The sequence below is a fragment of the Hippopotamus amphibius genome, chromosome 2 (genome assembly GCF_030028045.1).
Source record: "Hippopotamus amphibius kiboko isolate mHipAmp2 chromosome 2, mHipAmp2.hap2, whole genome shotgun sequence".
Classification (NCBI taxonomy): domain Eukaryota; kingdom Metazoa; phylum Chordata; class Mammalia; order Artiodactyla; family Hippopotamidae; genus Hippopotamus; species Hippopotamus amphibius.
The window spans coordinates 68,500,650-68,516,581 of NC_080187.1; the positions used below are offsets into that span (position 1 = coordinate 68,500,650).

Genomic DNA, 15,932 nt, shown 5'->3' on the forward strand with positions numbered 1-15,932 from the left:
AATCTGAAGGGAACCAAAGCACTATTTTGTAACGATTGTAGCCTATCTATACCCTCCCATGAGTGATTAATAGGGGAGTCCCTTTGAAACATTTCTTTCTCCTTATGGTCCTTGGGCAGTACAATGAAGCACTCTGTGATTATCCTTCTGTGCTGACTGTCACAGCACAACTCCCGACTTCCTTCCTTCCTGAGCTGTCAGCCTTCTGTCCAAAGAGTATCAAAAGTCTCCTGCTGTCTTGTTCCTTAACCTATCTTATTCCACGTGGTTACTTCTTCTTGTCCTCAGGTCCTCTGACATATGAAATAGCAAAGGAGTAAAAGAAAAGCAAGGAAAGGAACCAAAAGGTCTGTAACACTAATATTATGACTCTGTTTCTACCCTTATACCTTCTGAAGAGAAGATGGGTGAGAATTAAAATATAATGACTATTCACCCATTAAAATGCACAGGTAGCTCTCTATTTATTGTATTTGTTGAAATTAAAGTACACTCCAATGTTACTTAAGTTTAAAAATAATTCACAGCACCTTTCTTCTTTTTTTTTGTTTTTTTACTACTACGGCCTTTCTGCTGCTCTTCCATTATCCTCTCCTCTGCCATCTGAGAGCCATCGGCACGACTTAATGTCGACATCAACCACGCATAAAGGAATTCAGAGAGATACCTTAATGGAAAGAAAATGTTAGTTAATGGCAGGTGTCTAAATGAGATAGCTTGGTCAACACAAGTACTAGCATTAATATAGAGATATTTTTTATAACACTTTAAAAGTTTTTTTTTCAAAAATAAGATTATTCAGTTAGATAATTGATATATTAGATCTTATTGGAAATGAGCATTACAAATGATTAATTTTCCCTTTCTTGTTGCCATACAATATGGAAAATTTTGTTTAATTTACGACAATGATATGAGTTTTACAACTTTTCCAAAAGATTTCTGGTGTGGGGGGTGGGGCACAAATTAGGGGTATTGGATTAACAGATACAAACTACTATATATAAAATAGATTAGCAATAAGGGTTTACTATAGTACAGAGAATTACACTCTATCTTGTAATAACCTATAATAGAATATAATCTGCAAAGGTACTGAATCATTATGCTGTATACCTGAAACTAACACAATACTGTAAATCAACTATACTACAATTGAAGAGATTTCTTGATAATTATATATACATATATGTAAATCAAATGAATGCACATTAAATTGTTTTTACTGTATCAATATAGGCACATTCCACCTAAAACTATTAAGTACACATCTTATGTTCTTATTAAATTACAAAAGAAAACTAACAAATACAGAAAGTAAATAATTATACACATTACACAGAACAATTCTAAAATATTTAAAAAACCTGCAGGCACATAATTTACTTGAGTTTACTCAATAAAGAAGTGTGAAACATTATTCCACCAGATACTAAATTTTCATAAGTTTAAACTAACAAACAATACTTTCTCTTAAGCCAGAAAAACAGTTTAAATCTAGGATATGAATATATAGTCTTTAAATAAAATTAAGGACCACTACTACATTAAATGAAAATCAAAGATTTATAAGAAATTTTATTATGATCAAGTTGGAGTGACACCTATTCCCAAAATTTCTCAAAAAGTTATAAGGCAGGTTACAATATTAAAACATAAAAAAAAATAACATTTTAAAGCAAAACAAGGGAATTCCCTGGCAGTCCAGTGGTCAGGACTTCGAGTATTCAATGGGGTGGCCCAGGTTCAATCCCTGCTAGGGAACTAATATCCCACAAGCCACGTGGTGCAGCCAAAACAACGACAACAACAAACAAACAAAACAAAACAAAACAAATGAAAAGATATACCTAGAATGACTTAGGTACTGTATTTTAAAGCTAAACTGAACACTATGCTTCTCGGCAACCAGGAAGGTTTGCTTTTCTAAAGCAAACCAGGAGATACACATATTTTTACTTGATCAAAAAAGTATATAATTTCACATGGAGAGAAAATAATTCCTGGCAATGAATTTAAGAAATCATTCATTACAGTATCCTTTTACAGGATACAAATGAATTTTTCCCCCATCACACTACAAAATGAGGGCTTGTAACCTATCTTAGCTCAAAGAGAAGATTTCTTTTTTCTTTTCTGGCCTCACCATGTGGCATGGGGCATGTGGCATCTCAGCTCTCGACTAGGGATTGAAAGCCATGTCCCCGGCAATGGAAGCGCAGAGGCTTAACCACTGGACTGCCAGGGAATTCCTGAGAAGATTTCTATAGGGAACTAATGCTACCTTTTACCTTTTGACTATCTAACCCAAGTACAGATGAGTAAAGGGGATAGCTGGTACAATTCAGGCCTTTCCTTTCAAATATCAGATATTTCAATAAGCTTTTATTAAGTGCTTTATCAAAATTAATACACAATTGTATCTAAGGAGAGTCAAGAGTGTTAATATTCTATACCAATTCTTAATTGTGATCTCAAGACCAGCAGCAGTCTCACCAGGAAAGTAGTTAGAAATGCAAATGGTTAGGTGGGTCCTACCCTAGACCTATTAAACGAGGAACTCTAGGAACAGAGCCCAGCAAGTTGCTTTCCGAGTGATTATGATGCATGCTAAATTTAAGAATCACTAATTTCTACTGATTTTAAAAGGGTCCACATGCTTTAGGCATCACATTCACAAAGAAAAACAGTGTATATCTTATGAAAATGTTGGAGCCCAATTTGTAATTTTGAAACTAAAAAGCAGTTAAAACATGAAAGTAGACCAGAAGGGTACTTATAAGCAGAACTAAAATTTCTTTTTTAATAAGAAATGAATCTGCTCAAGTACACAAGTAAATTGCTAATGGAGTATTTATCTGAATATCATTCATTTGCCAATTCTTTGTGCCAAAAAGCATACAAAAATTGTATTTTGAGACATCAAGAGCACAAAAGCTTCCAATTAGTTGCCTCAAACCACAAAACTTGAGCACATTCCCCTATAAAATGCCTTGTTTGAATAGGGGTGTCTAGTGTGAATTAATAATAATAATAAAAAAAACCCCAGTAGCTATAACAACAACTGTTGGTAAGAGTTATCTGTATAAATGCTGGAGAATATGTAAAATATTTTTCTCATATAACTATAGCTGATGCTCCAATTCAATTTTCATAACCAAGAATTACCAGTTAGCCTGTTAATGGTGTAGAAAATAATTACTTTCCTGCCTCCATAGCAATGACTCCAGGGAATATACAATATCTTAAATACTAAGTTAAATAATTTAAATATGAATTAAAAAGATGAACTATGTTAAGATCTAATATACTAAACTTAGCTGTGTGTGACAGGCAACAATAGGTCATTACTATTTTAAACTTACCACAACTGAACTACCATACTTTGCTAGACTAAGAAAAAGATGCAAGATAACTGAGTTCATTAGATCTCAATTTTCTTATTTTATTTCTGTGACAGCTTTTTCATGCCTAAAATATTCTCAAACATCCTCTTACTAGGTTTTTCTCATCTCCAACTGAAAGCAAAGAACTACTCTGCTGAAGAGCACCTCTTATCAACTCCTTCAAAGCTCCTGAGACAAATCCTCAGGGCCACAGTTTGCAACAGTTAAGTTGCCAATGATAATCTTAGTCATAATTTCTTCTCAGAAGAAAGATGTGGTTCAAATTTTGAACTTTAATTCAGTTAAGTACATTCCACAGCTAGTACCCAATGCCACTGAAGTCAGGGCAAAATATATGTTAATTTTTCTCTTTGGAAACAAATAAAAGCTCAATTAATCCATTTACTTTGAAGCCATTTTTATTAGTAAATTTTAAATAAATATTCAGATGGCTAGATAAAATATATTTGTTTTACCTTGTTATTGACACAATGTTTAAGATGATCGAGCTCTAATTTTCAATAGGTATTTTTCAATTGTCCCACAACTAAGGTTCAAATACAGTACATAAAAAAGTACCCTAAAATTACACTCTATAGATACTCTCTCAGATCTTATCCATCCCACCCACCACCAATTTTAACTCCAATCGTTCTCTTACCAATATATGTAATAGTACTCGTGCATGCTGTAGAGTTCCAATTCAAAACCACTTAGAAGATACTGTATCATAATTCGAAGGTTATGGTAAAGGACCCAGGTACCTAAACAGGCCAAATGTTGCCTTTGGGGCTCTTGTTTCAACAGCATAGTGTGAAGGGCTGCATCAACCTTCTCTGCCTACCACAACAAAATGTCATAACATTAACTTTCTTTTTAAGGTAATAAGAGAATTATAACCCCTCCCTGCCCCACCCCAAGACCCAAAAAACCAGCTAAAAATAGCATATGAGCAGAAAAAGTAAATCTCACCAGCTCGAGAATTCATACTTTCAAATGCACCTTTGGTTAAATGCAACTTTGGTTAGGTCTACATTCAAACTTCTCATTTCTCAACACTTCCTAAAGTGTTTATCTAAACACTTCCTAAATTAAAAAGATATCCATTTAATAGTACAAAAATAAAAACAACTGACTTCAGATCTTTAGTTGTATTATTAATATTGCTGTTGCTCACAAATTTACTTGAAGATTAATACATTTTTATACTAATGTAAACTTTAATTATAACTACAGCTCTACACATGTTCATCCCAATTATCAAAGAAAATAATTTAAGGTGTTTTTTGTTTTGGATTATTGTTTCTGTTTATTTTTGTAAACCCTTTCTTTGATATACCTGTTAAATTTTAAGTAAAAAGGAAATTCACCATATTGAAAAATTAAGTACTCAAATTATTGTTTCAAAGAATCGTTTTTGAAAATCTGGTCAATGGATTGCTTAATTTTTGGAAAGGAGGGCAACTTGTTGGCTCTTACCTCATCCTGCAAGGTAGCAAATTCCTCAAGAATATGACCGAGTTTATCTCTCTGTCGAGCCCTGTTATGTCCATGGATCTGAATGAGACTACAGAATGGCTGCAATACACATACAATTTGTTAACTGTCAATATGAAATTTGCTTATACTAAAGAAAATTAACATTAAAAAGTTAACAACTTTTCAAAATCTTGCTTAAGGGAAAAAAATGTTGTATATAAGAATCATGTCTATGTATGCTTTTTACATAACTTTCTTTTTAAGGAACTCAATATTAGAATTTATCGATAGCTAGAGGAGTGCTGTTTATGAAACTTATTTTCATATGGCAAAAATATCTTCCTTCAATCTTTATGGATATTTTCCCACTCATTAAAGAGGACAGTTTCTTTTCTGATTATTTCAAGCCAAAAGCCAATGTTCAAGGCTGACACTTCTGTGCTGCTTTAAATATACCAGAATGCTTAATAATTAGATAATGGCTAATACCTACAAACCCTAAGGTTCTTTATTCCTATTCTCATCTACACAGAATTCTTATATAAAATAATGTAACATTTCATGAACCAGACAACAGACAGGAACAGTAGTATGTCCTGATTTAAGAAGTATGCATTTTATGATTCTTTAAGGATAATAATGTTTTACATTTGTATACTTTGACAGATACCTCATTTAATCAATAAGTAGCCGATAAGAGGTACAGAGGCAGTATTAACGTTTCACTTTTTAAAGATTGGGAAGTTTATAGAAAAGTAAGTGATTTGCCCAATAATGATAAAATGTTAGTAATAAAAGTAAAATCTGGTCTTTTATTGATTTTCCTTTCATCAAACCATGCTGTCTTTATACACACACAAACACACTACACACACACACATTTAGTAACTGGAATTAGGCAAAAAAGAGCTGTCTATAAAGAGCTTGTAATTAAATAAGAATGATTTATAATTAATTTAATCAACTATAAGGTTTTTATTTTTCCAAATTACTTGGGATTTGAAAAAAGTTCGTGATCTCATCTAAAATTGATAATTTTAATTTTATTATAATCCTGTTCATTAAAGCAGTAGAAAGATAAGTGCCTGGGGATGTTACCCACATTCTTTATTTATGAGGTCAAATATGAGTAAAGTTTTTGCATCCATTTACCAAAAAAAAAAAAAAAAAAAAGTGAACTCCTTTCTTCCCAGATGGGGGTCATAGCTTCTTCTGTTTCTGTGGTCCCCAAGGGTTACAGTGAGAGGGCATCAAAAGGTGCCTTAGTATCTAACAACCTTCCAGGAAGACTACAGGTTATGAAGCTATCCACTCTAGTGTAAGAGGAGACAGAAATTTCCTACGAATTTCAGGGAAAATGAATAAGAAATGTTAGATGAAAAAATAGCACAAATTAATGCCACTGAAGATACTGCATGCCACAATTTTTAAGTATCCATCACAATGATCCAAATTGTAGTTCTTACCCGAACACAGTGAGTAACAAAGGAATCAATACAGTCCTTAGCCTGGTGATTATTATATAGGCAGCACCTGTAAGATAATATTCTTGTTAAAATTAAACTTTTTGGCTTACAAAAAAAGCAGCAGTGATTACTGTAGGTGCTACCAACACATAGGGAAGGTGGAAAAGTGAGAAAATGGAACCAAATACATTACTAAGTTGAAGACTGCTAGCATTAGATTAAGAAATATTTCTAGAGACACAGATGTAGAGAACAAACATATGGAACACCAAGTGGGGAAAGCGGAGGCAGGAGGGTTTGGGGGGAATGAATTGGGAGATTGGGATTGCCATATATACATTACTAATAAGAAAAAATATCAAATTGTACATTTTAAATATATGCAGTTTATTGTACGTCACTGTATCTCAATAAAAGTTATTAAAGAAAAAAAGAAATAGTTCACTATTTGTTAGTCACATAAAAATGTGCAGTATTTCCAAATCCTTTTAGTTTTATACTTGGACAATTAAGTGTTGAATCCAATAAGATCAACAAAGAGAAAAGGAAAATTCTAAAGCTCCACTTTTTCCTGATCCTATTCCAATATGATTGATTTTCATATAGTTGGTACCCTTGTGGTCTGTGCTCACAATGGTGATTATTTAAAAAATACTGTACAGAATCTAATTTTTTTCAAGATATACCAACATTTCCAACCACTGGCCAAAATCATCACCTATACATCCCACTGGTATCTCATTTTCTATCCTCACAGAGCAGCTTCCCTGTGGTGCTCCTTATCTCAGTTAAAAGCATCACTTATTGAGAAAGTCTTTCCTGTGCAGTCTGGAAGGATCTGCTACCTACCTGGCCCTGGAGGAAATACAAGGGCCAAATAGATGAAAAGATTTCTTTTCTTTCCCTAAGGTGGGAAGACAATAGCCTTTGCACCTAAGGAGATGGGAAGAAGTAAGCACTTTTCCAGGTGCACTAAAAGGAGATGACAACTTGCTACTCCTAAAGTGTTTGCCATAACTGAGCAATGTGACCAGAACCTCAAAGATAAACAGAGCCATGATCATGCAACAGATAATGATAGAACATGCAGCAGCCAGGAGAAAGAAAAGGCAGGACACCTGGAACAGGTGGCAGCAAAACAGAAGTGTTGGAAGGTCCAAAGTAAGAAAATTACCTAAGATGACAAAAGTAAAGCACTTTAAAAAAAGACTTTCTGGATCTGAAAATTAGAATTTTCAAATTACAAAATTTAGTAGGTGAAAGATGCTCATAATAGCCTTGAAGATCAAGGGAATAACTTGCTTAGAACACTGCAAAAATAAGAGATAAATGTCATGAGGAATACAGGGGAAAAAAATCTACAAGACAGTATATAAGGAGCTCTTAAAAAAAAACAAGAAAATGGATGAAGGTGAGGCAATAATTAAATAAATAATAATACAGGAAAAATGATCTGATTTGAAGACTTGAGGCTTTAATGACTGATTTCCAGATAGTAATAGTTGAAAATCATACTTGAACATTATGGTAAAACTCTGGAACTCCTAAAATAAAGAAAAACTCTATAATCCTCCAGAAGAAAGTGTCAAATCACTCACAACGGAAAAAAAGAATCAGTTCGGTATCAGATTTCTCATCTGTGACATTTGAATTTTTAAAACAGCAGGATAACATCTACAGGGTACCATACAATGAACTTTGCTATATACACAGTCGATTCTTGGTATTTGTGATAGTTATGTTCTATAAACTTGCTGTGGATGCTGAATTAGAGAATACTGAAAACACTGCTGCTAGGGTAAAATACAGGGTTAGGGTCCTGCCAGCCTCTGGTTCTGACATTTTAATCAACTGATCAATGTATAACCTTGGTTTACGTGTATTTCTTTTTAAAGGCACTATATATAATGTACACTGTTAATTGATTAGCAACAAACTCACTCCTGAGCAAACCCTATCTAACATACATATAATCTCTCTGTAAGGCACACTGCAGCCTTCTCGTGCCAGAAACACTAGACAGCACATGACTACACTTGGAGGCCATTAAGCTACAAAATCACCAACAAAAAGCACAAAAACAGGGGCATCTAATAGCCCCTGTTTACAATATAAGGCACAAGAAGGCAGAAAGTTGTCTTATTTGACCTCAGCATTGGGTGTCTCAAGTATTTTACACTCTGCACATGTCCATGAAGACAGCAGGAGCAGAGTGAGTATTGATTTGAAGGTTAACAAATACATTCTAGCAAGCAGACAGATTAATACAGAATCTGCAAATAATGAGGCTCAAACTGTAGTTAAATCTAAATGGATAACGATAAGTGTGACAATGTGGAATCTAAGTATAAAAGATTGTTAGAAAAGACAAAATGCAAATTAAGAGGATGTAGACACTATTTCATATACATCATATTGTCAAAAATTGAAAAGTCTGATGACGCCTAAACTATGGGGAAATTGGAATCCTTATATACTGTTGGCTGGCATACAAATTGGTTCAATTATTTTGGAAAGCAATTTGGCAAAACTAGTAAAGCTGAAGATGCACATGCCTATGATCAGTAATTGACTATTTTTAAGTATACAGTCTATGTGCAAAAGGAGACATAATTCAAAGATGTTCACTACAGTACTGATTTCAGTAGTGATAAATTAGAAACGGTAAATGTCCAATTGTAGAGAAACAGCAAAATAAACTGCAGTACAGTTAAAGGATGGATTTTAATGCATAAAATAAATTTGCTGGATAAACTTGGCAAATTTCAAAACTTGAAGGTTGAAGGAAAAAATCATGTTGTAAAAGGATATAGTGTGACAAAATTTATGTGAAGTTTAAAAACAAAATAAACTGATATTATTTATGGACACATATATTTGGGTAAAGTGTACAAGCATTATAAAAGTGAAACACATAAACTGTAATGTAGTGGTCACCACTAGGACCAAAGTAAGAGAAAAGGATGGGGTGAGGGAGGAGGATATGAAATTAGAGTCACCAGTTCTCAAAATGTGGCCTCGGTTCACCTGTGATGATGGTAGGGGTGCCCTTGAGATGCTTCTGGGGGGAAAACTAGGCAAAACTATTTTCATAATAATATTAAGATGTTATTTGCCTTTTGCACGCATTCTCTCACAAGTGTACAGTTGGCTTTTCCAGAGGCTATGTGGTGTATAATACTACAACAGGTTGAAAATAGAAGCAGGTTAAAATAACCCAGCTATCTCCTACTAAGAAAGACATGAAAGGGATTTGCAAAAATGTAAAACAATTCCACTTTTCTAATTTTTCTTAAAAAGTTATTTTCCATAAAAATGTTATTTACGTTAATATGTGATTTATAAATGTTATATATGTATATTAACATGTAATCAATTTACTCTTTCAAAAATAATAAACATTTTTAAAGTATTTTTAAAAATTTCTAAAATAGTAAGTATCAATATAAACAAAAGCTATTTGGGTCCTTAATATCTTTTAAGAATGAATCTGTTAAAATTAGCTTGCTCCTTAATACCTAAGCTCAGCCCTACTCTTGAGACCTTTCAGTTATTGATTACTGTCAGGAAGCTTCATCCCCTGATTTTGCATAGCTCACTCTCTTCGTTTATTCACATATATCACCACTTTCAAGAGGCCTTCCATCTTATGTTACCTTATCTTTCTATACAGTACTTATGACCTGATAGTATGTGTTTGTCTAGTGTTTAGTCTCTCCCACTGGAAGTTAAGCTCCTTGTCCGCCGGTGTGTCCTTTTCTCGAGAATCCAGAAAGGTGTCTGGCAATACTAATTTATTATATTTATTAAATATGGGAATTAATAAAATTTATTAATTCATATTAATATATTCAGCATTTATAAAATTTTATCAATTTCCTTACCAGCAATGAAATTTATAAAAACAAAATAAAAACTCTGGTTAAAATGAATGGTGGTACAGGTGTCTGTCAGTTTATACATCTGAATATATATTTAATCCAGAAATTTAAAAATAATTTTCAATGATCTCTATTTGCAGATTACATGGTACTTCATGCAGATTTCAATTATGTATTGAAAACCTTAAAGATTCCACCAAAAAAACTCAGAACTAATAAATGAATTCAGTAAAGCTGTAAGATACAAACTCAGTATAAAAACTCTGTCACACTGAACTATCAGAAAGAGAAACTAAGAAAACAACCCCATTTACAATCGCATCAAACAGAAAAAAATATAGGAATAAATTTAACCAAGGAGGTGAAAGATCTGTATACTGAAAATTGTAAGACAATGATGAAAGACACTGAAGAAGATACAAATAAATAGATATTCCAGGCACACAGACTGGAAGAATTAATATTGTTAAAATTTCCATATTACTTAAAGTGATCTACAGGTTCAATGTAATCCTTATCAAAATTCAAACAGCATTTTTCACATTTTGATGTGACAAAGATTAGGAAAAAAATAATCTGCAATGCCTATCACAGATAAAGGATTAACTTCTCATAACACAAGTTCTTACAAATTTTCTGAAACAAGTAAACCACTTAATGAAAGTCAATGGGCAAAATATGTAAATACGCAATTCTGAGAAAAAACATTCTAAATGTCCAATAAATATCATATTAAGTGCTAAAATTAAACTAACAATGAGATATCACTTCTCACTCAACGCACTGGAAAAAAAGAACGGTAACACCTACTGCTGGTCAGGATGCATGGAAAGTATACTTTCTTATACTGCTAGTAGAAATATAAATTGTTAAAATCTTTCAGAATACAATCTGCTAATATATATTAAAATTAAAACTATACATGTCCCCCCCCCACCCAGTAACCCCTCCCTATAAAATACATTCATAATCATAAAACATTTGGCAGCCATTAAAAAGAACTAACTAGGTACTTTGAGACATAAAGTCATGATGTATTTTTGTGTGGAAAAAAGATAAATTTTAAAATAAAAAACTTTTTAATTAAAAAAAGCAATGCATAAAAGAATAATTAAAAGTTCATGATAAAAACAGACTGTTTAATGTGATCCCAATATATATAAAGTCATACATGTATGTATCTTTACACACAAAGATATCCACGCTGATGGTCATCAAAATGTAGTTATCTCAGAGGTAAAATTTTGGCTGATTTTTATTATTTTCCATATATTTTTATACCCTGTTTAAATTTTCAGTTTGTATTTCAATTTAAATACAATTTAAATATTTATATTTCAATACTGAAATACAATATTATTTGTATTTCAAATAATACGTTGCCATGTATTATTTATATATAAGTTCCTGTTTCTTGTTTTAAATCAACTTACTCCCCCCGCCCCTTCCTTCCCCTATTAAATCAGCTTCCTATTAAATTTTACTACTGAAATTCTTCTCAAATCTATCTTCTTCATATTTCCAGAGTTTAATAATTCCTCATCTCTCACCTGTACAATCGAATCAGTCTAAACACTTTACCTCCATTATTACTACCAATTTGCCTCTAATTAAAAAAATACATATTTTACTATGCCTATTCCCTCCTAAAAACTCAATCAGTTCTTCACTGACCATAAAATAAAGACCAAACTTCAGCAAACCATTCAAAACTCTCTGGAGTCTAACCCCAAACTATCCTAACCATTCAACTTTTGTTTATTCATTTATTTATTCAATGTAGATTTATCGTGTGCTTACTGTGTGACTGACACTGCTCTAGCACCTACTATACAACAGTGAACAAGCAGCCAAAACAATCTGCCCTGACCTTGTGGAATTTATATAGTTATATATATGGGGGGGGAGGTTTGGAAATAAACATAAACATAATGAAGAATTATACATGCTATTATAGAATTATATAGGCTATTACAGAAGATGCAAATTATATAGTGCGATATTATGATTTATAATAAATATGTATTCTGTCATTCAGATATATATTTTTCACATACATGTGGGTCTTCATCAAAGTTCCTGGCTCACAGCTACCAAAATTCTTCAAATTTCCTAAGTGTTGAGAGTGACAAAGGTGTCTTTTGTTATGTTTAGGAGGAGATTGGAGTGCATCTAAGGATGGGGGCTGGTTACCAGAACCTTGTGATTAGAGGGCTGAAAGTTTCAGTCCCATCCCTGGACTTCCAGAAGGTGAGAGGGGCTTGAGGTTCAACCAGTCACCAATGGTCCATGATTTAGTAATCGTGCCTATGTATGAAGCCTCCATAAAAAACAGAAAAAGAAAAGTTTTTCGGCCCTTTTCCAAGACCTTCCACATTGGGGAACACGCTTCCATGTGCCACCATTCAGACCTTATGCATCTCTTCATCTGGCTGTTGATTTGTATTCTTTAATATTTTTTAATAATAAATTGGTAATCTAGTCAGCAAATGGCTTTTCCTGAGCTCTGTGAGTCATTTTAGCAAATTAACTGTATCTGAAGAAGGGCTGGTCAGAACCTCTAATTTGTAGCCGGTCGGTCTGTCAGAAGCACGGGTAACAACCTGGGAAGTGGAGGGTGGTCTTATGGGACTGAGCCCTTTACCTGCGGAATTTGACTCTATCTCCAGGTAGACAGTGTCAGAACTGTGTTGAATTCTTGGGCACCCTACTGGCATCTGAGAACTACATGTTGTAGGGAAGCCTATACACGCATACACTCACACTAACTCACACACACACACACACACACACACACACACACACACGCTGTACTTAGATCTGGGAATCCCTCCACATATAGTATGTAAGAAGATAATTGTTATGAAAGAGAGAAATGGAGTGCTGAGCAGGCTGGGAGAATGGGAAAGGTTTACATTTTTTAAATTGACTGATGAGGGTAGCCCTCACTGAGGTGACACTGACAAGACATAAAGCAGTGAGAGAGTCAACCCTAGGGAGTTTTGAGGAACATACCATCTACCCCAGATCATGTGTAAAGGCTGTAGAGTGAGAGAGAGACAGTACGTTCCACGAATGGCAAGGAAGCCAGTTTGCCTGAAGCAAAGAAGGTGAGGGGATGATGGTTTTAAGAGATGAGGTCAGAGAGGCACCAAGACAGGGATTCAACCCAGAGCATATGGGGCCTCATACGTTCAACAATAAGGACTCTGACTTTTACTGTGAATGAAACTGGAAATGTAACCAACACTGAGGATGCCTCCCAGGGGCAGTCCTTAACTGACAGATGTGTAAATTCTCAAGCTTCCTTGTCCCTGACAGGACAATTGTGAGATATAATCAACGCAGTCTCCGGGGTCCCTAACAGGAGCAAACCAAAGTTAAAACTGTGAAGCACACCTTTATGTGGCTTTCTTCCTTTCTATGTCCCACCTGCCTACAACCCTGCAAATTTTCACGCAACTACTTTCTAAATTACGTTTACATGAATCTTTGTATCAGGGTCAGCTTCTGGAGAACCAACCTAAGACAGGAAGCTACCAGAGTTTTATGTGAAATGTGGCACAATTTATTCAACAGATTGAATGTTGAACCACTAACTTTTAAAATATATGATTTCATACACCAGGTCTTCACACATGCTGGTTTCTTGCCTAAGAAATAACATCTCCTTTCTTCCCTCCCTGAGAGAAATGCCAATGAAGTTGGCATTATTTTCCAAAATACCAACTCAAACGATCCTTTCCAGCATTTTACAGCAGCATGTTTTGGGGGAAATGACTCTACCAGAATATAATTTAAGGATCAATTATCTGCATTTTCTATTTCTATCTAGACTCAGATATTGAGAAGAAATCTTATCTTTTCATAATTATTCCCCAAAGTGCCTACTTAGCACAGTGCTTTTACAGTAAGGGTCAATACAACTTGCTGAATTTCTGCTAACTTCTTATAAGCTTTTCTTCTCATACAGGACCCAATCTCAACTTCACAAAAACCTCACTTTAAATCTAAATAATATGTGGCTGAAATCAATTAATTTTAATATGATTTATCATTTATATGGAGACTTGATTCCAACAGTTTTTATGTCTTTGTCATAAAGGAGCACAGAGAATTTGGGCTTTTAAGAAACATACACACTATACAATGTTTTATGATACTTACTTTGGGGAGAGCACCGGAGGACTGACAAAAGACCGAAGTGCATCTTTCACCATGTCTTGCATGAGATGGGTTCCAAAGACCTTTTTGTTATCCACCAGGAAAGTGGTCTTAAAACAAATGTTATACATATTAGTAACGCTGTCACAATCTTGACTTATTGTACATGTAGTTGTCATTACTGTGACATGAACACACTTCTTATTATACTACAGAATATAAAAAAGATTAAAATGTAAAAAGCTGGTGGAAACTTTTAATAACTCACAGCCTCCACAATGGGTACTACTTATTAATCCCTATTTAAGGTGTATTCTCATGCAGGGGAACAAAAAATGTGCAGAAAAAAATCTCTCAGGTCAAGAGTAGTAATATGGAACTAGTGAAAATGAACTGACAGGTCCGAATATGTCAAATGAGCTAATATACAAGAAAGGGTTTCATAAATTATGAAATATTTAATGGTTATAAATATCAAGTCAGTCAATAACCTTATCTCTAATAAACACTTTGGAATACAAACTTTCTGAAATTGGAAAAAATATATTTAAAATAATAAATTATTAAATTAAAATACACTATTATTTAATAATAATTTACACTTAATTTTCTTCCCTTAACAATTTCAATGTATTTGAATATTTACTATACTATATGTTACTTGATTTCCTAACACTTTTGAGTTGTTTCCAGTTTTTGGTGCTCACGCATGCATACAGGTTTCTAGGAGGATGTCAGATTCCATTTCTCTTGGGTAAATAAGCAAAAGTAAAATTTGTATATTTGTTTTTATAACAATCTGCCATCATTTTTCAAAGTGGCTACAGCACTTCATATTCCTATCAGTAATGCATCCTCTCCAGCGCTTGATATTTTCAGTCATTTTTCTTGTTTTATTTTAAAGATATTCTGAAAGGTGGATAGTGGTATTTCATTGTGGTTTTAATTTATATTTCCCTAACACTAATAATGATGAATATCTTTTCATATTGAAATGGTTTTTTTTAACACATTTGAAAAACTGAGTTGTCTGTTTTCTTACTGTTATGTTTACAGAATTCTTTATATGTTCTAGACACAAGTCCTTTGTCAGGCATGATTTGCAAATATTTTCTCCTACTCTGTAGTCTCTTTTCATTTTCTTAACAGTGCCTTCCACAGAATTAAAGTTTCAAATTTATCAACTTGCCATTTTTTTGTTTGTTTTTATGGACTGTGCTTTTGATATTATACCTAAGAATTCTCTACCTTCCCCAAAGTCACAAAAATTTTCTCCTATCCTTTCTTCTAACACTTTTATGGTTTCACATATAGTACTATATAACAAAGGATCAACTATGGAACAGAACGGCTCTGGACTTTCCCCTTGGTTCTGCTGATCTACGTGTTCATCATTTTGCCAATAGCACACCTGTCTCATAGTTAGGTAGTGATGAGTTCCGCAACTTTTTTTTTTTCTTCCAAGTTTGTTTGGGTGTACTAATTCCTATGCCTTTCTATATAAATTTTAGAAGCAGCTTGTTGACATCTACAAAAATTTCTGCTATGATTTTGGG

At 33.6% G+C, this 15,932-nt stretch overlaps 1 protein-coding gene across 4 annotated transcripts in view; it reads right to left on the bottom strand.

Moving 5' to 3' along the window:
• Nucleotides 1–15,932, bottom strand: part of NAA35 (N-alpha-acetyltransferase 35, NatC auxiliary subunit) — a 98,471-nt gene that overhangs the window by 6,267 nt on the left and 76,272 nt on the right. For 3 of the 4 annotated variants that reach the window (XM_057721309.1, XM_057721308.1, XM_057721310.1), the window contains 5 exons: nt 14,380–14,486; nt 6,332–6,398; nt 4,866–4,964; nt 4,048–4,226; nt 531–667 (listed from right to left, as the gene is read on the bottom strand). In XM_057721309.1, the coding sequence (XP_057577292.1) occupies nt 531–667; nt 4,048–4,226; nt 4,866–4,964; nt 6,332–6,398; nt 14,380–14,486 (589 nt within the window). The remainder of the gene's footprint in view (nt 1–530; nt 668–4,047; nt 4,227–4,865; nt 4,965–6,331; nt 6,399–14,379; nt 14,487–15,932) is intronic. The other variant, XM_057721311.1, reaches the window with a different exon arrangement.